This window comes from Strongylocentrotus purpuratus, unplaced genomic scaffold (genome assembly GCF_000002235.5).
Source record: "Strongylocentrotus purpuratus isolate Spur 01 unplaced genomic scaffold, Spur_5.0 spur5_scaffold_3, whole genome shotgun sequence".
In the NCBI taxonomy this organism is placed as follows: Eukaryota; Metazoa; Echinodermata; class Echinoidea; order Camarodonta; family Strongylocentrotidae; genus Strongylocentrotus; species Strongylocentrotus purpuratus.
The window spans coordinates 20,332,221-20,358,176 of NW_022145609.1; the positions used below are offsets into that span (position 1 = coordinate 20,332,221).

At 37.5% G+C, this 25,956-nt stretch overlaps 2 protein-coding genes across 2 annotated transcripts; both read right to left on the reverse strand.

Annotated features, from left to right (window-relative positions):
- Positions 1-3,258: 3,258 nt before the first annotated feature.
- LOC115928520 (serpin B3-like) lies at positions 3,259-6,300 on the reverse strand. The gene is made up of 2 exons (XM_030995799.1): positions 5,781-6,300; positions 3,259-3,278 (listed from the first exon to the last, which is right to left on the reverse strand). Exons 1-2 carry the CDS (start codon positions 6,298-6,300, stop codon positions 3,259-3,261), a joined length of 540 nt encoding a protein of 179 aa, XP_030851659.1.
- A 10,397-nt stretch (positions 6,301-16,697) lies between these two features.
- Positions 16,698-22,294, reverse strand: LOC115928906. The gene is made up of 3 exons (XM_030996974.1): positions 22,121-22,294; positions 19,270-19,434; positions 16,698-16,902 (listed from the first exon to the last, which is right to left on the reverse strand). The coding sequence occupies exons 1-3, from the start codon at positions 22,292-22,294 to the stop codon at positions 16,792-16,794; spliced, it is 450 nt and encodes a 149-aa protein (XP_030852834.1). The 3' UTR covers positions 16,698-16,791.
- Positions 22,295-25,956: the final 3,662 nt, after the last annotated feature.

Sequence of the window (25,956 nt, forward strand, 5' to 3'; positions counted from 1 at the left end):
CTCATAAATTCAGTTCTCAATTAACATAAGAAAAAGAGGATCATGGGGGATTAACAGGCACAGATTGGGGAAGTTTTCTATATAGAGGGAGCAAGTAGCTAGAAGTAGTACAGTGGGGCTTTAACACTTCACACACAAAAAGGGAGATGTGTGATTGAGCGCATATTTATTAAATGCAAGGATGAGGACGTTCCATGCCTCATCAATACTAAGAGTATTTCAAAATACGGCCCCTCCCTGGTGTTCCCACAATACTTCGTAGTTATGCAGCATTACATCAAGTACCTGGGTGTTGAATATTTTTGATGTTATGTTTAGTTGATAAGTATTTGTTGTCACTCTGACGGTATTTGTAATTAAGTGTTCTCTATAGATTAAATGCACCCGATTTAACTATAATTAGCATTTTACTGCTGAGTTGAGGGGTGGGTCAATATAAATTATTTGGTTGGCAGCTAGGGGAGAGTATTCGAACAAATATTATTTACTGTACTAAGCGAAGTCAGAATTAAAGAACTTTTATGTGCAAATTTGAATTTTCGTCACCCATTTTGTTGTATTTCTGATTTTCTTTCTGCTAATAGCGCTACAGTGAGACTTTTAATTGGCCTTCCAGAGCCTCTCTTAACCTCTAGTGGGCTATATTTCATATAAGCATGCTACAAAATTTACAAATGTGAACTGCATTGTTTGAACAAACGGTAGATTACTATTGTGTTGTATCCTCAATTATTTATGTAAAACATGAAAATACAAATACAATATTCTTGCTTTCATATATTTACAAAGATAACTGAAATAGATATGTGTCAGATTATCTCTCTCTCTCTTTCTCCCTTTTTTTTTGGGGGGGGGGTGCAGATGTGTGTGTTTGCAGTTTGCATGGTTTTGCATTATGTGTTTCATTGCAAAAAAGAAGAAGAAGAGAGAGAGAAAGTTGAATAGAGAGAGAGAGGGGACAAAGAAAAAAATTAATAGAGAGAGAAAGGGAGGGAGAGAGAGAGAGAGAGAGAGAGAGGGCGAAAGAAAAAGAATTAATAGAGAGAGAAAAGGAGAGAGAGAGAACAAAAATGGGTATAGAAAGAGAGGAGGGACGGGGACAGAGAAAGAGACAGGGAGGGAGAGAGAGAAAGATGAATAGAGAAAGAGGGGAGAAAGAAAAAGAATTAATAGAGAAAGGGAGGGAGAGAGAACAAAAATGGGTAGAAAGAGAGAGGGACGGGGACAGAGAAAGAGACAGGGAGGGAGAGAGAGAAAGAAAAGATGGCCATAGAGGAATTTTTAAAAATTAATATTATATGGAAACAAATCATTTACCAGTTACAATTTTGATGTGAAAAAAATAGCCAGTTGGGGAAACAAACGGGGAACTAGTTAAAATAATAATTGATTGACCATTCTAACAAAATAACTATATAGATGTATAGTAATTAACAATTGCAATCAAATGAATTAATATATTAATCACAATAAAAACTTAATTCATATTAAATCATTATTATTATTATTATTATTAGGTGATTTTATTGATAAGAATTTGTAACCCCCAAAACAATAAGACTCTTACAGTTAATTTAAAAGAGCCCTTGACAACCTTAGATGTATTTATCTAACGAAGGTTTTCAGGTGCCGATGTCAATTTGTTCTGGGTCAGATTGAGTGCTTCACCAGCACCACACAAATGTGAGTACGTGGGGCACTTTCTGCATCGGCGCGCCAGTTTGGTTCGATTAATTCATGAAAATGCAATTCAAAAGTTTATTTCAGAGATGTTCTAACCATCATCTTTTCAAGATTGCTCATTAAGATGTCCGGATCGTACTAAGAATGCTTAGTTTAACAGTTTTTTCAATTCTTAACATTTAAACCCTAGCCCATAAAAATTATGTTAGAAACCCTATGGCTGAGACTAGTTTTACAAACCTTGGTCGGAGGTTTGGGAATTACAGACCAAGGTTTATACAAACCTTCCTTTGTGGAATGGGTTTGAAAATAAACCAGGTTTGAGCTCAGACCGAGGTTTGTACAAACCTTGGTCTGATCAAACCGGGTTTGTCCTCAGACCTCCGTTGTGAATTCGGGCCATTATGTTTATTACCTGTTTCGTGTCAATTTTCTTGTTTAATATTTTTTGAGTATTTTTCGGAAAACATTGATATTAGCATACACTTTTTCACAGGTTTCACGACAAGCACTACACCATACATACCCATGGTGGGTTGTGGACCGGGCGGGCGCGGGCCGGGCGGGCACGCGCCTGTGTGAAGTTATCTACCATAATGAGGATCTGAGACATATCACGGTAGATAACTTCACACAGGCTAGGCACACGCGCGCCTGCCCGCAACCCACCATCGGTATGCACTTGTAAGTATTGTGAAACCTGTGAAAAAGTGTAAAGGTCTAGTCTAGATCTACTATTTTTTTTTTATTGCATGCATTTTTTTATATCCAAAGGCAAAAGTGGTGGCTTCTTCATGTTTGTAAGTGTCCGACACCCAATTAACCCATACCCCATCCATATCCATAAGCAATTTAGCATTAACCACTAGACTATAGTATAGATCTAGTAGCTATCTGACTATGTGTTGCTGGTGTGCATCATTCACACAAGTTTCAACTATCACCCAATACGCATTAGCATTAACTCTCTATGCTTGCCTTTGCTGGAGTGCTATCACAGTGACTCAGTAATAACAACAAGGTCAAGGAACAAGGTTGTTTGAAAATTGAAATAGACTAACCTTGTTTCATTTCAGTCTGATCAAGTTTACAAAGACAGCATGTCGTCGACAGATTTAAATCTAAACCTACTGCAACTGAAGAAAGGTAAATTTAGTAAGATCAATCACTGAATCGAACTCGGAAGCAAGGTGGCGTGGCAGTACGTGCACATTTTTTGAAGAAAAATGGCGAATGTACAAAGGGGAATCCCCGGCGCGGCTGTGCGCGTGCGCGTTTTTTGTCTTCTAGTCATTTCAGTATCTCTAGTGTGGTTTGTGGTTGTTGTTTGTATTTTGGGCGTTCAGTCAAATTTGACTATATGCTTAAGTTTAATCAGTCGGGTACAGGGGCGTCTCCAAAGGGGGGGGGGGGGGTGGGGGTGCGCAGGCGCGCCGGAAGCAGTTTAGGATTGGGGGGGGGGCAAACATTCCAGGGCCGGGGCTCACCTTCCTGGGGCAGTACGTGAAGTACGTAATGAGAAAAAACGTTCGGGAGGGGAAGGGGGCAGACGAAAAATCTGCATCACCACCAGTCTTACACGTTACATGTAGGTCCTGCGGAACGTTTTTCAAAGTGGAGTATTATAACGATCAGGAAAGGCGTAAATTGGCGTGGGGTCCAGGGCGTGAGCCTCAGCAGGGGGTCAAGGGGCTGAGCCCTCGGAAGCTCAGGGGTTTTAGGTATTTAATAACGGTTAGATGAGCATCCATGTGCCCTCTTTAAGCCATTGACGTGTTCCAGGGGGGGGGGGGAGAGCCCTCCGAAGCTCGAGGTTTTAATATTTAACTACGCGGTCAGATGAGCATCCAGGGGCCGCCTACGGATGACATATCGTGTGATCGAATCTCTTTGTAAGTTGGGTACAGGGGCGCCTCCAAAGGGGGAGGGGGTGGGGGTGCCGGGTGCGACACCCCCCCCCCCACCTATCAGGTATTAATTGTCGGTAAAATTGCGCTGCCGTCGGAAAAAAAGAGAAAATGGGGAGGGGAAAAGCTAGAGAGCGAAAGAGAAAGAAAAGAAAAAAGGAAAAGGAAAAGAAAGAGAAAAAAAAAAAGAGGGAGGAGAGAAAAGAAAGAAAAAGAAAGAAAAGAAAGAAAGGAAGAAAAAAAGTTAAAGGGAAACAAAAGAAACGGGGGATGAAAGAGAGGAGAGAGAGAGGGAAGGTAATATAGCCTGAGAGAGGAGGAGTGGGAATAAAAGAGAGAAGGGGTTGTTGGGTGGAGTCGTCTCGTCGAGGGAGCAAGAAAGACACGGGTAAATATGTTGCTGTGTCGGCCAGGGGCGTACGCAGAATTTTTTCAAGGGGGGGTTTTAAAATCTGGCCCAAAATATTTTGCTCCCGAAAATTTGAAAATCGCGGGGGGAAGCGGACACTTTTTTTTTTTTTTTTGGTCTCGAAATTTGAAAATTTGACATTTTTTTTCGTAGGGGGGGGGGTAAGGTCACTTTACGTTAGCCGTGGGCATAATTTTTTTTTTTTTTTTAATTTAAAAAAAAAAAAAAAAAAAAAAAAATAACAAAGGGGGGGGTTTTTTAAAGTTTTTTTTAGGGGGGTTTACACACATAAAAATACCAAGGGGGGGGGTTTGAACCCCCAAACCCCCCCCCCCCCCCTGCGTACGCCCCTGGTGTCGGCTGTGTCGGTATTCTTGCTCGATCCTCGTGTACTTTACTGATGCAGAAGTTTGAAGTCGAAAGACCTGATGCATGGCTGATCTTCAACGAAACGGAGTTAAGTCTTTTTTCAACTCTGTTTGTTGCTACGGCAGGTAGCCAGTGAAAACGAACTCGTTTGATCAAATTATGGAAATGCAAGCATTACTTTAACAAAACAGAACTTTGTTATGTAAAATGTGATTTTCTTTTTGAAATTCAGATACCGCCCGCCAAAAGACTTTTTGGTTTCCTCTCTTCAAATAGCTTTTAATCACTCATGCGTAAAATATGAATCATATGAGTTGCATCAAATGAAAGTGGAGGATCTAAGCTTTTCAAATACGTGTCATTTATTAATTATAATTGTGATTAAGTTATGATAAAACATCGATAGTTCTCGGTTTCGTTTTTTCTGGGACGCACTGTATAAATGCAGAAGTTTGAAGTCGGTGAGATGTATATTGTCGGTCGGCCGACAAGCTTTTTTCCCTACGAACTGTGACTTTTTATCAGCTGTGACGACTTCGGGAGTGACTACAACCAGTGGCGGATCCAGGGGGGGGGGGGGGCCCGGGGGGCCCGGGCCCCCCCCCCCCCCTTGAGAAAAAAATCATGTAAAATCACGTGATTTTTACCTTTTTTGGGGGTTGGGCCCCCCCCCTGGCGCTCAAGGGGGGGGGGGGTGCAAATCGAAATTTTTTTGAGGATCAAAAAAAAAAAATGTGCTCACTACCCCCCCCCCCCCCCCCCCCCCCCCCCCCCACTGAACGAATTTTTGGCCGGCGCGTTTTTCAAATTTTCGGGAGCAAAAAAAAAAAAAAAAAAATTGTGCTCTTTCCCCCCCCCCCCCCCCCCACTGAGCGACTTTTCGGCCGGCGCGATTTTCAAATTTACGGGAGCAAAAAAAAAAAAAGTTGGGCCCCCTCCCCTAAGAAATCCTGGATCCGCGCCTGACTACAACTACAATACTACAGTATTTTCTCAAAGTTTCACTTTCCTATAATATCAGCTGAAGAAATCAGAGGTTTAAAATTGCCGGGGAAACTAAATTCAAACAAGGTTTAAGAGTCAACAACGGTACGACGAATCGTCTTCCTTTTTCTATATTGTGTTGAAACGCCAAAAATTCCGCGCTTTGCGCGAAAGGGGAAAATTTCATTTAGACGAGTCGAAATCGGTACAACGATTCGTCTTCTTTCTCTAATAATTTAAGGAAACGTCGAAGCTTCCGCGCTTCGCGCGAGAGGGGGAAACTGAATTCAGATGAATAGGAATTAATAAGAGTCAAAAATGGTACGACGAATCGTCTTCCTTTCTATATAATGTGATGAAGCACCAAAAATTCCGCGCTTCGCGCGGAAAAGGAAAACTGAATTTAGACGAGTCGAGAACGGTACAACGAATCGTCTTCTTTCTCTTGTCTGCTCGAAACAGAATCGGCTTTTCACGTTCGCTTGGTGGAGCGCATCCCCATCTTCTCCTCATCTCAACAGCCGTTGCAGCAGCTGCCTCACTCCCTTCCTCATTGACATCAACAAAGGCCTTGTGGATGACGGCAGAGATGTGCAACTCTCTATCACCTGAGATGCCTTCGAAGTTAGCCCTATCCTCATCAAAAGCGTCGGGCATTCCCATTCGTTTCAGAACCTCCTTCAGTTGGAATGTTGTTTCTAGTTTGAACTTTGGTAATAGTACGATCACTTCTCTTGATTTGAGCCCTGTGTCCCAGGATTGCAGGATGTCTGCAGAGAGCTTCGTCTCAAGTTGACCAAGGCCATCATCTTTGGTGGGAAGAGCAATCAATAGACTCAGATAATTGCGGCCTTGATAAGGCATCTCTAGCACAAGACAGTCATTGGTTTTGTCAACAGCCAAAGAAAATTTACCCTTTTGATTTGTCACCCCCAAGCCCACCCCCATCAGTATGTCAATGCCCCCCCCCCTCCGATCTATACATCTTGTTGGCGGGAAATATCGTAACTGATCTTCCCTACCTTTCTACTTTCTCTTTTTTTCTTTCCCTTGCTTTCCTCTTTTCCTTTCCTTTCCCATAATTCCTTCTCTTTGTTTTTAGGTTTGCTGGGGGTGGCAAGGCCCCCCGATCCACACGTTGTTGGTGGGATTAATTAGCAACTGTTATCCCCTTCTTTTCACCCTTTTCTTTTCTTCTTCCTCCCTTTTGTTCCCTTTTAGCTCTCTTCTTTCCCTTTCCCTTCCTTCCTCCCCCTTTTTTTTGGGGGGGGGGGCGGAGGCAAGGGCCTTTTGGCCCCCCAACTACAACTTGTTGGCGGGAAAATTGCAACTGATATCCCCCTTCTTTTCTTTTCTTCTCCCTCTATTTTCCTTCCCTCTCCTCTTTTTCTTTTTTCTTTCCCTTTCCATCCTTCTCTCTAATTTGTTATTGGGGGGGGGGGGGACAGCTGGGAGGCATGGCCCTTTCGCCCCCCGATCTCTTTCTTTTCCCCTCTTTTCTCTTCTTCTCCCTCTTCTTTCTTTTCCTTTCTCTCCTCTTTCCCTTCTTTTCCTTCTCTCTCTCTCTTTTTTTTTGCGGGGGGGGGGGGGGGGGGGGGCGAAGGCTCGCTCGGCCCCTGGATCCGCGCCTGTCTTATTAAAGCTGTTGTCAGTCTTTTATGATTAGGTTGTGCTTAAAAGTGAGGAAAACAAACATCACTCATCAGGATTGTTTTCTCCTCTTCATAAGATTTAATATTTTGCACTGCGTCGACCTCACAGTTAAAAAGAATTGTATTCATCCCCAAGAGTGGACGGAGTGGACTAGTCCAGAATCTGCACGGTCCTTCTGGATTTCCCTACACTTGATTCAAGCCGTCGAAGGTGGCGTTATCAACAAACTCATAATTATGCTCACCACCAGAGCATATAACACTGAGTTCCCATGGGCAATCTTTTTATTCAGATGGTCATATGTCAGCCAATACTTAACATATATATTCAATTGGTTTTCCACATTCGGACATTATTTTTGATGCTCTTTCGGAAAATGAAGAAAAAATTGAGAAATTCTAAAAAAATAGATTTTTTGATGATGTCACCCTTCACCACTCAGGTCATGACGTCATAATATAAATGTTCTTGCGTTTTGATACCCATTGTCTCTTTTTCTTCAGACGAGAATCATGTAATCGTTGATGGGTAAAGGTCACTGCTATTGTAAGCTGATCACCACAGACTGGTTATACTGGTTTTAATTATTGCTATACAACACACTAAACATAGAACCCACAAATTGAAATTATTCAACAGTATTAACAAGGGCAAATGCATAGGATTAACAAATATTGAAAACAAATATATACAACAATGTATTGAAATTTAACAACTACGGGGTTACATAACAAGCGCATAGCGAACTTCATTCCTGACATATGTTATCGTTGGTAAAAAGATTACTAATATACGATACTCACTTTCTTCCACATTAGCCAGCCCATGTGGAATTTTTAAGTAATATTATTGCCTGAATATCCCACGTACATATTAAGTAGCTTAGTTGAATTTGATACTTGATTGCTCATTATACAGAGTATATTATATGTGTAAATATATGAACGGTGTGATTGGAACTCATTTTTCCCTCGGACAGTAACTGCGTGGAATGCACTTTCAAAGATCACCCTTGACGCTACTTCACTGGAGGGCTTCAAGGGAGCGCTTCCACCAAGCATCTAGACCAAGAACTAGATAGTTTATTCCTCAGCACTACATCCTGACTTATGGATCCTGCTGAGTATCGTCGTAGAAGTAGAAGTAGAAGTATAGTGGTAAGCTGTAAAAATTGGGAATATATGGGGCAAATAGAACTGCATATAGATAATACAGTTATTATGCTGCAGTGTTCAACGTAATATGAGCTGATATTAATTGACAATTTCTCCAAGTGTAATTTACCGATGCCGCAGCCTCATTGTTTGTGTGTTTCACACGGCAGACAAGACAGAAGTGACAAATATCGCCACAGTATTTGTATTTTCAATAATATGAGAGGATACATTGCAGTTTTTGGTATACCTGGTCATGATCATTTTTCATTCTACGTGTATAGTTAAATACAACTATATAGCGAAATGCATTAGCATGCACGAGCATAAGGCCTACAAAAAAGATGGTGTACTGCCCTTTAGGTGCCAAAAACATGGGTCGGTCGGTCGGTCGGAAATGTTTTTTTTAAATACTTTTATTTCTTTTCCCCTCTTGGGGCAGATATTTTTCAGTTTTGAATGCTTTAAAACATATTTTTGGTATTCATTAAACATTTTTTCCTAAAAAACGGTAAAAAAAAAAGTTCCTTAATGTACATATAATTATGCTTTGTTGTTCTTTCGGCTGTTGGCCTCGTAAACATAAACGTAAACGTACTCCACTCGTTATCTAATGCCCATATAATCTACACTAACCCACATTAAAAATATCGCTCTCGAAAATGGGAAATATTACAGACATTATGTAGGCGTATACCGCAAAATACATATATATGTTTATCATACAAAACGGAAATTTCGTATACATATTGTAAATCAGCACTTAGAAGAAAAACAGAAATAACAAATACTTAAAAATGATTATATATCATGCGAAAAATTACTGCTTAATCTCTTGCTTTAGCCTATCGAAAAGATTTGTTTAGTTTGGTTGGGGGGGGGGGCGGAGGGGGGAGGGGGAGTGAGAACAATCTTACAAATTCAAATTCAAATTCAAATTCAAACTTTATTGATTTCGATCCAAACAGATTATACAATAATGTTGTGTCATTAAACTTTTGATAGAAAGGAACATAATGTGGATGAAAACGTGTCGTTATGGTGCAATTTCAGTAGGAACCTAGCTGACGTGATGATGGTACGCTGAGAGGGGAAAAGAAAATATAATACGACTGATGTGACACAAAGAGGATGGCATAAGAGAGAAAGGAATGACGAATATGTCATGAAAAGATATGGTGGTGACAGAAAGCAGTAATGAAGAGGATGCTCGAGACAAGAAGAAGAAAAAGTAGAGGGAGGAAGTGTCATCATGGCGCGAAAGTCATTAACTCCTCATACGAGGGAAAACGCTGACTTGAATAAATGATGATGATGATAATGAAGACGATAGGAGTAAACAAACTACACAAAGAAGGCACAGTTCACGAAAACGAAACAAATGGGGATGTAACTATTATTATAAATGTACATTACAATAAATGATCGAAACGTGAGACATTAAAAGCGAATCGTGCTAGAAAATAAGTCTCAGTGAGGCTAAGACATACATATGAACAATTTAAATGTATATGTATTATACATTGTTATTGGCGTGGGTGTCAATCCCATGGGGATGGGGGGATATATTCCCCCCCCCCCCCCCAATATTTCAGGTGTGGGGATGGCCTGTACAATCACCCCCCCCCCCCCCAAAAAAAAAAAGAAAAAAGAGAAAATTAATGATGAGATCCCGATGAGAGTAGTTAATGGTTATTACTTGCAAGATGACCATCAATATACACATTTTGCTATCTCATTTTCATAATACATACATATATAAATAGAAAACGAAGTAAATGAGACAACCGTATATGAGACAAGAATAAATTGAATTCTCGCTCATACGGCTTCATCAGGAATTGATGAATTTATTTAATTTATTCAATCAACAGCATCATGCAAAGGCACCGCTAAAAAGCAACGAGCTAAATGTTAAGCGCGAAGCGCAAAAGTGCAAAAGAGAAGTAGAGAGTGGGGGAGAGATATAATGAGAGACAGAGAGGATAATAACACAGGTAGTAAGCCCATGTGGGACCCACATGGGTCTCATATTCTCTGAAACATAGGCCCCATATGGAAAACCATCTAGGGCCCTAAGCAGGGGCGGCGATCCCCGGAAAATTTGAAAAAGTGCAAAAAATAATGTACAGCAAATACTGACCAAAGACTGCAACACACTATTAGACTGTGGAGGGCCCAAGAGTGCAGCGTTTAGACAAATAAAAATGCAAAAATCTTTTGGCTCGGGAGCTATGCTCCCTCGCATAATATCCTTCAAAATGTACAAGTAAATATTGTAGAAAAGTGAAGTGTGAAAAAAGTATATTGTTTGTTTTCATACTATAGTTTTGTAAAGGAACATAATTTTGTAATACAATAAAACTTCAAAACCTGTGAGGGGGTATAGTCACTTTCGTCACTTTTACCCCTCTCGTTCACTATGCTCACTCATTCGGGCTTGGGGCAGTCCCCCCCCCCCCCCGATAAAATTCAAACGTGGTTTATTTCTAATTCGATACCAGTGACTAATTCACAAATCTTGCTGAAATGGCATGATTTCCCCTGAGCTTCCGGGGGCTCTGCCCCCTGTACCCCAACAAGGGCCCTAAGGCGGGCCCCCTGGTTGCTTAGCTGACCATAATTAAATGCCTAAAACACGTGAGTTTCCGGGGGCTCCGCCCCCTAGACCCCACCAGGGCCCTAAGCAGACCACTGGATGCTCATCTGACCATATTCAAAAGCCTAAAACCCTGAGGTTCCGGGGGCTCCGTCCCCTAGACCCCACCAAGGGCCCTAAGGCGGCCCCTGGATGCTCATCTGATCGTAATTTAATGCCGCTGAGCTTCTAGGGGCTTCGTCCCCTGGACCCCACTCTGATTAGTGACCTGCATGCAGGTGTCACAAATAAGGTATCAAAATATTCTCATCTGATCCTTATTAAATGCCTAAAAACTCCGAGCTTCTTGGGGCTGCGCCCCTTGAGCCCCGCCGGGGCTTGCCCCTGGACCCCGCGCCAATTTACGCGCCACTTGCCTTGCTCTATCTGAACGCAAATACTTTAGCCCCCCTCCCACTTTGAAAAAACGTTCCGTGGGGCCTGCATGTAACATGTAAGAGCGGTGATGATGCAGATTTTTTTTCTTCCCCATCCCCCCCCCCCCAAAAAAATGTTTTGCTCATTACGTCACTCCTCCCTCGTTCCTCGCATTCCCTCCCCCCCCCCCCCCCCCCCCACCCGGTCATGAAAAGAAGTCGCCGCCCCTTGCCCTTAGGCATCTGCACCCAAAAAGCATATGGGACCCAATCCGACCCATAAGACAGATGGGACCCATACCAAACTTGGCCCAAATGGGTATGCCCAACTTAATCCCATCTGGTACCCATATAGGTTAACCCAGATATATTCCATGTTGGTTAACCCAGATTTTCCCCATGTGTAACTATGTTTTTTTGAGATCTCCTTAATATTGGAATGGATTTTTCATGATGAATGTTGTTTGGAGACATCAAAAAGCCTATTCATAAAATGTATGTTTCTATCACCAGGAAATAAAGAGTTTCTGTCTACATGAACCTTTCCTGGTTGCTTATTAATGTATTTGCCCACTGGTAACATAATACTTTCACAAGTTGATATCCCTCACCATTGGATTTTTTTTTGGTAATGTCTAAATTTCGTTTAAAAATAGATGATATCAGTCTGGTAGGCCTACATGACTGCAGGCAAGAATCAGGACTAACATTTAGCATGTGATTAATTTTATTACCACTATTATATTCTCTGAAATGTTATCTTTATTGAGGGCGACTTGAGAAAAGGAAGGGAGGGGGTGCAACCTGCCACACGCTTCTACCTCTTGGTTGTTTTGATCTATTGCCAATATGGCAATCCAATATGTTGGCACCTATAATCCCCCCAACCGCGGATACAAATCGACACCCATGCCAGCGAGCGTAGATCAGAGGGCGAGCTTTTAATTTTGAATTATAGAAAATATTGCTCTTGGTTAAAGATGAAAGAAGAGGTATAACGCTCATTCATTAGATAATGCTATTGACTGCATCTGTCTCCTTTTTTGTTTTCTCTCTCTCTCTCTCTTTCTCTTTCACTCTAACCCCCCCCCCCCCCCCCCCCTTTCTGTCGTTCTCTTCCTATCCATCTTCTCCGTCTCTATAATCGTCTCTCTTATATATCCTCCTCTTGCTTTCTCTCTCTTCCTTTCTCTTTCACTATCTTTCACTCTCCCTCGTTCTCTTCCTATCTATCTTCTCGGTCTCTATAATATTCTCTCTTTCCCTCCCCCCTCTCTCTCTCTCTCTCTCTCTTCGTCTTCCCATGTCTCTCCTAGATTTTAAATCAGACAAAGAGATTAGAGATTCAGAAGTTTTATTTAAATCTTTCTTTTCAGTTCAATTTAGAATCATGACTGCTTATGACATGCACATCAATAAGCCATTTCTGTCATGTAACCAAATTTATGCATATACCTTACCTGTTTATACAAATAAATGTATTTCAATAGTCAGGATTCAAATTGCTTACATTAGTTGTTGCTAAATGGGACACACATTATGGCTCGCACAGTTTTGCAAATATAACAAAATATTGAGTGTCACATGACACCATTTCAGCTAAAAGGATAGCAAATACACTATCATCAAACTACAATCAGCACATTCTTGTGTCTCCTTTATAAATCATAGTGTTGAAATATCTAAGGCACTGCAAACTTCATTTCAGTATTTCATGATCATCCGAGGTACATAGAAAGACCTAGCTGTTTAGTACATCATTTTGCATGACACAATTCAGAATAAAGTCACAGATCTGAGCGATTTGCATTGCATATCATGAAAATCAGAGTGGATTATAAAAAATGATGTAAGAGTTAAAATTAGACCGATTCCCTACTTTTATTTGTCACAATTACTATTTGTTTCTCTAGTCTCTTCTACCCTATACATATTCATTTCACATCATTTGCATATTCATTTCATCCATTCATCTCCACCATGACATCACTTAATCAGGAGAGGATGCATGGTGATCAAAAGGCAAGGTAACGGAATGCTCATAAGAGTACTACCTACATTTGTATCTTATAAGTCACTCAAGGATGCAAACTTACTAAAATATACAATTTATTTACAAGGCAAGTATGGAAACACACACATGTATCATACCATTGCATAATCATAATCATAATGATGCGAAGAAAAGCATAGAATATGTATCGTAAAAATTATTGAAATCCAATACTGAATACAATTAGAATAAACATGTATCGTGCAATTATAGTAGCATATTTACATGTACACTGGAATGATGTAACGAAAATCCTGGAAAAAATTTCCTCAAACAGATTTTTGTTATAGTACTGGTGAATGTAGTTAAACATGTACAAACAATAATCCATGTCAAATTAAATATACCACTGATATCTCAGGCATGTTAGATTGACAAAAGAGACATGTATCTGAAAATTATAGCAGCACATTTACATATATATACACTGGAATGATGTAAAGAAAATCCTGGAAAATATTTTTTTCAAGCAGATTTTTAAATCTAGAACTGGATGTAGCTCTAAATATATAAACAATAATCCACATCAGACAAAATGTTACACCGATAACTCAGGCCTATACCCCAACCAGACAAAGTTAGTTTTCAACTAACCTATTGAATTATATGAAGTTTGTTGACATGATAACTAGAGCCGGCAAACTTTCAGTGTAAATTATAAACTTTATATGGGGATTGTATTGGGAATAGTGCATCAAACAATTTTTTCAAATTTAGTACTCCGCCCTTCCTATAATTTGTGTGCCAGCGTTGGTAAAAGAAAAATTAGATCCTGACAAAAATTCAATATTTCAGGATAATCTGATTATTTTCGCATGTTTTAATACCCCGTCACATAATACATAATTTACAATCTTTGATAACTTTAAGTTTGCTAATGCGTGCTTTTGCATGATTTTTGTATTGTTGCAGTTGGAAAAAAAGTATGAAATTACAAAAGTTTGTGTTCGCTTGTTCAACTCATTACACATTCAACAATTGATGAGAAATCATTGAAAGGGACAGCAAATATTTGCTGAGATACCATTTTCTGATGTAGGAATTCTAAATTCTGATATTGCATGCGCTCTTTGAAATCACCACCTGGTCAACAGTTGCAGATTAGGGCATAGCTATGTTGGCGGCTTTGAGCATGGGGTCAAAGGAGAGCGGCTTGATTCCACTCCTTCTATATCACCTCCCTGCTTTAACTCATAACTTCTATACACAGGCATTATGCATGATCATAGCCGAGTAAAAAATGAAGCCCTGTTCAGATTTTTTTCAAAAACGTTTTCCACACAACATGACCCTCTCTGCATAAAACAAGTACACAATGGGATCTCGATGCAACTCTGGGTTTAAAGGTAATACAAAGTTTTGGTATGGGGTCATGAATTTTGTTCAAATGAACATATTGGAAGCATATACGATCCTACAATATTCAGTGATCGTTGTCGAGGTCGAAATCGACTCAAAAGTTATGAAATTGTAAATAATAAACATGTTATGTTGAATAGCTCCCTCTCAAGGTCAAGATATTAATTAAGCTATAAAACAATGTTTATTGACTAAAATAGATCGATTAGCTATTCTCGTTCAATATATATACCACAGCTACACACTCTGAGATTTTCATGGTCGCAGCTACCATTGTACGGCCGTAGGAGCTATTTTAAATTTATCAAAATTTACCGGGAGCACCGGTAAATCACTATATATAATAATAATAATAATAATAATAATAATAATATTCAAATAGTCCACTCCAAATTTTATTAAACCGAAACAGAAATTCTTTTTGCCCAATTTGATCGTGAGCCCGGCAGCCACTGAGCAGTGCTAGATCGACGTTGCTCTATCCCTTATTGTTGAACGCCAAACAAGGTAGCAACAACTCCCATCTTTTCAATTTTTCTTGAAAGCAGAAGTGTTTTAGGGGCTAACACTTCTGGTGTTTTTAATACATCCACAGGGGCATCTAAATATATCAAAATTGTAAAGAATCAGTATCCACCCATTTTTCAAAATTTCCCAAAACTTTGTAATACCTTTAATAAGTACACATTCACAAAACATATCCTGTTTTCGCATCACTTTCTACATACGGTAGGCCTACTCCTTTCACAAGTTTTCAAACATTGTGACAATATTATGATCTCTTTCTTGTAAAATGTATACACTAACACCTTGGACTGTACTCATCCAAGGTGAAAAAGAAGAAAACAGCCTTATTATAAATATTCAAACATTTACAAACATCCGCCGAAAATTATCCCTTTAACCCCAAATTTGTTGATATCAGTCCAGGGCTTGAAACCAGCAAGTGGACGCGTAAATCTAGGTCCGGACCCCCAGAATTTGGAAGCTTTTACTTAGGCTCATGCATACAGACTAAAAAGTTAAATCTGAACCTCTTTCCCCCAAAATAGTTAGTGTAGCCCTGAATCATACATACAAAAAGTCAAGATGAAGTGTTACCAGTGGGTAGGACACTGTCTTACACTCTTACTCTACCGATACCATATCAACCAGATTTCATACTTTGATTGCTTCTCTTGAATTTCAGGAGGTTGCCTCTTGCAGGGCCTGCTCCGACTGCTGCTACCTTCTCTGTATATCTGAGAGAATTGATATACAGTAGTATCTGACATATTGCCAACATAAAGTTTTGATATCAACCGGTATTGCTTGTATTTTGGATTGGAGATGGAAGAAAAGCTGGCTGAATGTGATACATGACTGAAAGAACCTAGCCTACTTGAAGAATTTGTTCTTTTCTATATAACTGGTCGATAATTGGAAGCTGAATGGAGTCTGTAGTGGAGTGGTCCTGACTAAGCTGAGGCCAGCTAGATCTGCCCGCTCTACAATCATCAGTTGAATGGTGCATCTGAAACGTGCCATCTCGACATGGCAGGTTGATGATATCCAGAGACTGGAGTTACGCAACAGAGCAGAGCTGGATGTCATGGGAGTTGCCTGAGTCAGCCTAACCATCTGAGTCATTTGAGTTGCCTGAGTTGGCCGAGAAATACGAGTCATTTGAGCTGCCAAAGTCGGCTGAGTTGTCTGAGTCATTTGAGTTGCCTGAGTTGGTAGAGCCATCCCAGTCACTTGAGCAGTCTAAGTCCGAGCTGTAGAGGAAACAGATTTCTCTTTGTTATTATCTGAATGAAAGATGAGAAATAAAATATCAACTACTATCAGTATTACTGAAAGTACCTGTCTCAAGAAACATTTTGATCAGTGAATGAAGAAGAAACAAAATAGAAGAGACTACAGTGTAACAAAAATATCAAGAACACCAACAAAAAATTATCAAGTACACACATTACAATTTTTTTTTTTAAATCTACAAATTTAAGGTTTAAAGTACTATACAGTGGGGAATTTTGTTCAAAATAGCTGTTACTGAATATTTAGTTTTGTCAGACAAACTTTTTAGGAACCACAATATCCCTTTACCGCATGCTCCCTGCCGGGGTTTATATCATTTCTTAGTATTACATCAGAGGTTCGTTATATTGTTTCTGTATTGCACTACCCATAAACAGGCTACATGCTGTTATCTGACATATAGGCCTACTGTACTAACCTTTGCAAACATGTGAGGGTGTTGAGAAATGAGTTTAAGTCATCTTGGGCAACTCCATTGACCCTGAACTTTCCCTTCTTGATCTGAGGAAAACAACCCTGTAACATATAAAAGCAACATTGCTTGTAAAACTTGTATCAGTTTCAAGTAGGTAAGTGGATCTATTTCATTATGGCATATAATCTATTTTCTTGGGAATATACACCCAAGAGCTACAGTAACATCCCATAAGCTAAAGATGTATGGAGAATTAAAAAAAGCTAGAATAAGAAAAATTATGCACAATAGAATTACAAATATTTATTAAATAAATGGATCCAATACATATTGCGACTTCATGACAACATGTAATAATATCAATAATAGTGGTAGTTTTACTGTAGTAGTACTGGTAGTAGTATCCACTATAAGCAGTAGCAATTGGAATATGGTAGCAACATCAAGTAAAAAGAAAACAATAACAAATTACCTGTTAGACAAATCGTTATACTTTCTCATACTATAAGGGGATCAGAGAACAACAGAGAAGAGGAGGGCATTACTTTTACCCAACCCTAAATGGGTAGGGTAGGTGGAAGCTGCCTCCTTTTCTGTTAGCAATGTGTTTGAGAATAATTTATTTCCAAGATCTTTCTCGACTTAGTAGCCTATAGTCTAGAGCATCTTTGATATTAAATTTATAGAATTTAAACATTCATTACTGTGTAAAAGGGCAACCTACAGAAGGTGAAAACATGGTTGAAAATACCATCCTAAGACCTTAGTATGTCCCTACTATAATGTTCTTAAATAGCAGCCCGCAATTTAATGCATGCTCCCATGAATATCATGTTAAAAACAAGAGGTCGGCGGACCTTACGCTCACCTGAGCGGATGAAAGTAGGGGTCTCGCAAGAACGGAACTAGCTTCCATCCCCTTTAGAAACAGTACAAATTGTCTAATTATTACCATAGGGGCACTTTGAGGGATGCTGCCCTCAAGCCCCCTTGGTGGCATATATCCCATTTGAACAACTTTAGATCTCCCTTTTCTGCAGGTGATTCCTACAAACTTTGGTTAGAATCCAGCCATGGGTTTTCGACAAGAAGAAGAGCATGTGCAATTACCAGTACTTCCACTGAGGAACTTTGGGGGCGCTGCATATATTTATTTACTAGTACTAATTTCTCATTGCATTCATATATTTATCCCCAACTGTATGCATAACAGAGCTGTATTCATATGGACATTCTTAAAACTAAATAGACTTTTTTAAAATTTAATTCTTATCTAACACTATAGTTTCCATCAGAAGGGTGATTACATTATTTTCTGTTGTTGAATGTCCTACATGTATTCTCAAAAAGGCTTAAAACCAGTTTAAATTAATAATTCCTACTCCTAACACCACTGAAATAAATAATACCTCAGAAATGTGCATCTGCCATCTGCTATTAATATACTGGAGGTATTCATGAATCTGATTTCATGTGCACAAGAACCTTAAGTCAGCAAGTTTGTGGATATGGAACAGCTTTGGACAATTCAAGCCTTTATTAAAATTGGTTAAAATTGGTTTTAAAAAATACATGACACATTTTTCATATCAATCAAACTAGGAAAAGGTTGGATATTGATTGATCAAAACAATGTAAATCTTATAGTATTATACACACTTAAATTTCAACTGAATCAGCTTAGGTGTAGTTTGCTTTCTTTTCATGTTTCATGACTATTCCAATTTACCAAGTGAATGGCCTTTTAAAAATTGTGTTTGGGGGAAAAAAACATATATATATAATATATTTATATCCCTTCTATAAATATTCATGAGTTCTTTAAGTACATGATTGGTCAATTGGTGGTCACGTGATAAAATATAATTTCACTATTAGAAACAAATCTCTGCCAGAGCTCCGAATATTTTCCACTATTTTTTCATGGGCAGAACTGCGCATGCTCTATGAGATTTTCAGGTAGAAAAGCATTGTGACATCACATCATGTTCAGTCAAAAATAATGCGCAATTAGCGCGTCTCATTAAATGCGCGTTAATATAATTGTGCGCAGGTTAAATTGGCAAATTCAAACTGATTGTAAACTTCTCCAATGCCCAGCCCAATGTGGGTAACATAAGAATAAAGTTAAAAACCATATGCCATTCATTCATTAAGTCAGACGTTCGGATCGTAACAAAGTGATATAAAACAAATATACCAAGCTTTTAGTTCGTAAGAATAGTGGAAGTTATATATCTTCGGAGGGACTGGCAATAGTTAATTTTTTTTCCTCGGGGCTTCGACCCTCGGAAAAAATAGTACTAAGCCAGTCCCTCCTCAGATAAATAATTTCCACTATTCTTTCTCACAGCTTCGAATATTTGTATAATATATATATATATATATACACGTGTGCACCATTTAACTATTACTGCTGTCTTGTTGATCAATGACCCTCCATGACATTTACATTAGGACACACATACCTGTATGGATGATGCCTTTGCTTTCAATGTAGAGTAGAACTCCTCATCGAAATTCCATCCATGCATTGTCAGGTCAGTCAGGTTTGGAATACAGCATATTGCTTCTACAAGGTGATGTGAGGTTGGTGTTGGACACTGCATATCCTGAAGCTTGAGAGTCTGGACCTGTATTGTTTGTCAATTTAGTTAAGCATTTTACCTATACACGCATATATTGGATTAAATATTTTCTCATTGTCTTCTTACTTTTAACAGAACTTATATTATGAAGCTTTAGAGTCTGGACCTGCATTGTTTGTCAATATAGTTAAGAATTCTACCTATACATCCATATATTGAATTAAATATTTAGGTGGTCTGTTGTCAACAGACCACCTATTGATTTCGTCAGAATTTTCTTTCTTTATTTATTATCATTATTTATTTATTATTTATTTTTATTTATTTCTCCACTTTTTTGTGCAACCGATTTCTCAATATCCATCCACCCAATTTCTCTCAATTTTGATACAGTCATAGGTAATCATCATAAGACGTGACAGGAACATTTTCAAGGTCATCAAATTATCGTGACGTCATCCAGGCGCCATTTTGTGAAATCACATTATCCATCATATCTTCATGATGCGTACTCAAAGTTCATTCATATTCATATCACATATACTTCAGGTTAAGGGTCAACAGGTCGTGTCATCAAAGGTCAAATAAAGGTCATGACGCACGCAAACGCGGCGTCAAAATTTAAAATTGCTCAAAATCACTTAACGAGAGTACGAATCAGGTCATTTCAAGCATTTCAAAATTTTCCATCCGTACGTGTCCCCGCGCGCGTTGTGTGCGCTCACAGCGCGCAGAACAAGTCAAATTCAAAATGTTTACATGATTTGGATTTCTCTTAACGTAATTGACAATTTACATTAATTTCAGTCCCTCTTCTTATTTCATAAGGCCGTGAGCGTGCGTCAAAGTTCAAAATCTGCGCGTGCTGCTATGGGCAATATAATGCAAATTTGATCAAAAACATGCCATTTTAAAAATCGAAATAGCTCTTCAGATAGTCCATCGACCCCCAATTTTTATATCATGGTTAGAGAAAGCATGAGTTGGAGATATGATTTCATACCACCCTGACTCGTACAAAGTGAAACAAAGTCATCATATTGGCATCTAAACTCAAACAAATGTATTTTGTTGATGACGTCATTTTTGTCTTTGTTTAATTGAGATTATCTCACTTATCGGTGATCAATTTTCTCCCAGATTTTGATATATTGTAGCTGAGATAATTCTCTATCAGAAATCTGTCATTTATTTTTCATTTGGATGAGGTCATCATAGTTAAATATTCGACAATGCATAATTTGTCATATTTGCGTGTTATGTCTATGGAAGGTCACTTTTCAAAACATGAATCTGCATGACAATGTGTTTTGACCATTATCTCGGTTGTTATTCAATAGTTTTCTCCCAAATTTTAGTATGTTGTAGCTGAGACTATATGCTATCTAAATATTTCCTCATTTTTTCAATCAGATGTCAGGATCATGCTCATGCTTATCATTATCATTAACATTATCGTTTTTATCATCATATAACATTATCATTATCATCATCACCACCTTTACTATCATGATCATCATCATGGTCATCATGAGCATCATTGTTTACATGTCTATATAACTTCTCCCATTCTCAAATCTATCATAAGTGAAGACAGACCACCTAATTCGTCCCCATGACGAATTCAATTTTCTAGTTACTTATTGTCTTCTTACTTTTGACAGAAATTCTATTTTTGATATAGTTATATTCATAATAAAATACACACCAGAACTAATTGAATAGATTTTATTTTCAAATTCAAATTTGTCTATTACTGAAAATTACACACAAAAGTTTCTATGGAGAGGATGACTAGTAAGAGAAATTGTTAAAATAGTACTATCCTAGTATGTATAATTTATAGGGCTTCCAACCTGTTTGCATTGATAATTCCTACTACCATAATAACACTGAAATCAATAATACCCATAAATATACATTTGCTATTAATGTATTAAAAGATTCAGAACCCTGGGTTTCATGTGCACAAGTCCCCTAAGTCAGAGGGTTTGTTGCTATGGTCCAGTTTGGTAAATTCAAGAGAGTCTGGATCTGCATTGTTTGTGAAGATAGCTAAGCAGAACGTATATACATGCATACATTATATTTACTAATTTCTGACTGTATTCTTACACTTCACACAAATTACATTACCGGTAGTTAAATAGTTGTATTCACAATAACCTTCTCAAGAAAACTGATTGAATAGATTTTGTTTTCAAATTCAATTCTTGTCTATTCAGAAAAAGAACAAAATAAAGTTTCCATGGAGAGAATTATTTAGTAAAAATTGATTTTTCTTAAATTCTATATGTATTCTTTATAGGGCTTCCAACCTGTTTGCATTGATAAGTCCTCATCCTACTAACACTGAAATTAATAATACCAGGAATACATTTAATATTAATGTATTAAAGTTATTCATAACTCTTGATTTCATGTGCACAAGAATCTTAAGTCAGGATGTTTGGTGCTATGGTGCAGTTTGGAAAATTCAAGCCTTTATTAAAAATTGGCTCTTTACAATCTTTATTACATATTTTTCATATCAATCAAACTTGGAAAAAAGTTGAATAATAATTATTGATCAAAACAATGTTAATCTTCTACACAAATAAAATTCAACTGAATCTTCACATGCTTAGTTTTAAATTCGATTCAACTCAATTTATTTGGCATGAAAAGAAAATTCTGCTCTTTCTTTCTATCGATGACCCTATCTGTGAAATTTACATCAGGACATACATACCTGCATGGATGATGCCTTTGCTTTCAATGTAGAGCAGAACTCCTCATTTAGATCCATTGTGATCAGTGACAGGTCAGTCAGGTTTGGCATAGAACAAAGTGCTTCTGCTAGGTGATGTGATGAGGCTGATGTGGGACACCGGAGAAATTGAAGCTTGAGAGTCTGGACCTGCATTGTTTGTCAATATAGTTAAGAATTTTACTTGAAGATGTTTTTTTAATTGGATGAGAGATTTGTCATTTGAAATATCTTAACAGATGTTGTCTAATGAGTGGGGATATAAGATTTACTTTTGTCATGGAAAGTCTAACAGCGCGAAGTATGTGGTATCACAGTTCATTCTGTACATAGAGATTAAGACGGTCGCATTTTGGTATTAATTGTTTCCTATGAAAATATGAAGTTTACTATTGCGAATATATATGGTCCGAATAAAGATGGAAGTGAACTTTTTGAAGGTTTGCATGCAAATCAGTTTGGTGAAGAACCATATATTCTTGGAGGTGATATGACCACTGTCCAAGATCCTCACGTGGACCGCTGTCCCAACAACAATCAGTATCATCCTAATTGTTTCACACGTATATAGAAACCTTGAAAGAGGATTTTGATTTAGTAGATATCTGGCCTTTTATGAATCAATGTAAACTTCAATACACTTGGCGTTCAAATACTTTCCAAAGTAGAATAGATTATTTTCTGATTTCAAATACTTTCAAAAGAATTCTATTGTTCATACAGATATACATTATGGTTACAGAAGTGACCATTCTGCAATTAGTTTATCAATTGAACAATCAGTCCCTAGAAGGTGTCCAGGATTCTGGAAGCTAAATACTTCTTTATTATTGTCACTGCCTAATAGGAGTGAGATACACAAAAGTATACGCTCTGTTATTGAGGAAATATAAATATGGAAGTGAATATATTATGGGAATATCTGAAGTTAAAAGAGAAAAATGTGTTTCATTATCCTCTTCACAAAAAAGAAAAGAAACTTGAAGTAAATGTTTTGTTGAAAGATATTGAGAAGCTCCAAGGAGTTTTGGTAGAAAATCAAGATGACGACATGTTGAAAGAAACTTTGATTTGTAAAGAGGCAGAGTTACAAAAGATACATGAAGAATATCTTCGCAGAATAATGGGCCGTTCAAGAGCAACTTGGATATCATAGGGAGAAAAGAATTCACGTTATTTTCTAAACTTAGAAAAGAAGAATTTCGATGAGAAACATATACAACAGTTGGAAAAAGGTGATGTCATTATAACGGAGCCATCTGATATATTGAGTGAAGAAAAACAATTTTATGAAAACTTGTATAACGGTACTTCAAATAATATTGATTATGTTATCTCGAGAGCACATTAACAAATCTGAATATACCTTGTATTAATAATGATTTAGCTTTGCTTTGTGAAGGATCTGTATTAGTAAAAGAATGTTACGATGCAATTATGCCAATGTCTTGTGATAAAACAACAGACTCTGATGGCTTACCTGTTAATGTTTATAAGATATTTTGGGAAGATATAAAAACATTCCTTTGTGAAGTTTTTAATATTCGCTATAAAAATGGAGAACTGTGTCCTTCAATGAAACGGGGGATAACTTTGTTACCCCCAAAAATAAAGATATCTGCCATCTGAAGAACTGGCGTCAAATATCACTTTTAAATACAGATTATAAGATTTTAGCGAAGATTTTAGCAACCAGACTTCAAAAGGTTCTTCCTCTTATTATTCATGAGGACTGGATTTCTTAAAGGTAGATATATAGGTGAAAATATTTGGTTGTTTATAGACTCAATTGATTTTGGCAAAAAATATCGAATAGGGGGTATAGTTTTCTCGATTGATTTTGAGAAAGCTTTTTACTTTACAAAGGGGGGTTAGACAAGGATGTTCTCTTTCTCCCTACTTGTTTTTAATCGGAGCTGAAATTCTAGGTATCATGTTTAGACAGAGTACTCAGATAGAAGGTATTAAATTTAAAGGCAATGAAGTGAGGATAAGTCAATACGCAGATGATACCCTTATTTATCTTGCAGCCACGGAACTTAATCTCTCGAATTGCTTCGATATTTTATCGGTGTACTCAAATATTTCTGGTTTGAAAATCAATGTTAATATGAGTAAAATTGTGAGATTGGGAAAGTTTACAGGTATGTTATGTAATCATTTGACTGTCGAATGGGTTGATAATGTTATCAATTACTTAGGTATAAACATTCCAGTTGATTTTTTATCAGATATCTATTCAATCAATTTTGAGGCTAAGATAAAAGAAGCTAAAACACTTTTAAAGGTATGAAACTGTCAAAACTTGACCCTACTTGGGAAAATTACAGTAATTAAATCACTAGGTATACCTAAATTTGTTTATTTATTTAGTAATTTGCCAGATCCACCAGATAGTTTTTTTGTCACAATGCAAAGGATGTGCTTTAATTTTTTATGGAGTGGAAAAACAGATAGGATCAAAAGACATATTATGTTTAATACATATGAAGATGTGGGGTTGCAAATGACCCATCTTAAGAGCTTTTGTAGTGCACTCGAAGTTGCATGGGTAAAGAGAGTTTTGGATAAACAAAACAAGGGTATTTGGAAAACATTTTTTTTCAATGCCAAATGAAACATTATGTGGAAGAAATTGTTTTTAGTTTTACTTTCAGGTGGGAGATATACATTCCTTTTCAATAAATCAATTCTGGTCGAATGTCTTAACGGCATGGTCTTCTTATAAGTACTACAATCCGGTTAAATTCAAGGATATTGTGTCACAACTTTTATGGAATAACTCTGCCATCAAAGTAGACGGTAGAATTTTATTTTTATAGAAAATGGTATGATTCAGGAGTTAAATATGTTCACGATATTTTGAAAGAAGATGGTAGCTTCAAAACATTTTCTGAAATTCAACATGATTTTCCACTGAATTTAACTCAATTTATGAATTATAGTGCTATTGTTTATGCAATCAGGTCAACTTGGAAGAAAGTTTTTACCCAAAGAATTTGTAATCCTAGCCTTGAAGATAACAAACTTAGTACATTTTTGTCAAAAAAGAAATCTTCTAAATTTTGTTATTTGTTATATATGGAAAAAAATATCATTGAGTTTGGAAAAGACAAACCAATTGAGAAAATGAGAAGATGATTTTAATTTAAGTCTAGAGAATTTAATGCAATGGCAAGACCGTTTTGTTAAAGTATTCAAGACAACTTTAGATACAAAAATTTGAACATTCAAATTTAAATTCATTCACCAGAAAATTGCGACCAACGAATTTCTCTTTCGTATTGGTATAAAGACCTCACCAAATGTAATTTTTGCCAAAAGGATAACCAGAATTTGATGCATATGTTTTTCTCCTGCCTAATTGTAGCTAAATTTTGGACCTATGTTTACAAGTGGTTATGTGAGTTAAAAGTAATTACTTTACCACTTTCTCAACTAGATATCTGTTTTGGCGTACACCCAGGAGACATTTTTGTAAACACAGTTATATTTTACAGTAAATACTTTAAATAAATACAAAGAAACAAATATTTTGACAAAACGTTGATTTTCAGTCAGTTTCAGGCAGATATGCTTTACCTTGGGAAAATTGAACAAATCATTGCTTTACGTAAAGGGAAACTACATGTTCATCTTAAAAAATGGAAACCCTTAGTGTAATTTAAAAGGTCTTACTCATTTTCATTTGCCTTCATCCATTTATGTTCACACTTATGATTCTGACTAATGTACTATTATACGATGGAAGTTATTAATTTGTAAAACGCCTATGAATGTATGTTTTATTATTCCTTGTTAACATGAAGAAGCAATAA

Bases quoted from the DNA above. Each gene is read 5' to 3' on its own strand.
- LOC115928520 (XM_030995799.1), bottom strand. From the start codon at position 6,300: ATGGGGGTGGGCTTGGGGGTGACAAATCAAAAGGGTAAATTTTCTTTG. The intron at 3,279-5,780 runs GTTGTACCGTTC...AACGTTCCGCAG, and splicing joins CAAGAGAAAGAAGACGATTC to GACCTACATGTAACGTGTAA.
- LOC115928906 (XM_030996974.1), bottom strand. From the start codon at position 22,294: ATGCAGGTCCAGACTCTCAAGCTTCAATTTCTCCGGTGTCCCACATCA. The intron at 19,435-22,120 runs GTATGTATGTCC...CAAACAATACAG, and splicing joins CAAAGGCATCATCCATGCAG to GTCCAGACTCTCAAGCTTCA. The intron at 16,903-19,269 runs GTATGTGTGTCC...TATATGTTACAG, and splicing joins CAAAGGCATCATCCATACAG to GGTTGTTTTCCTCAGATCAA.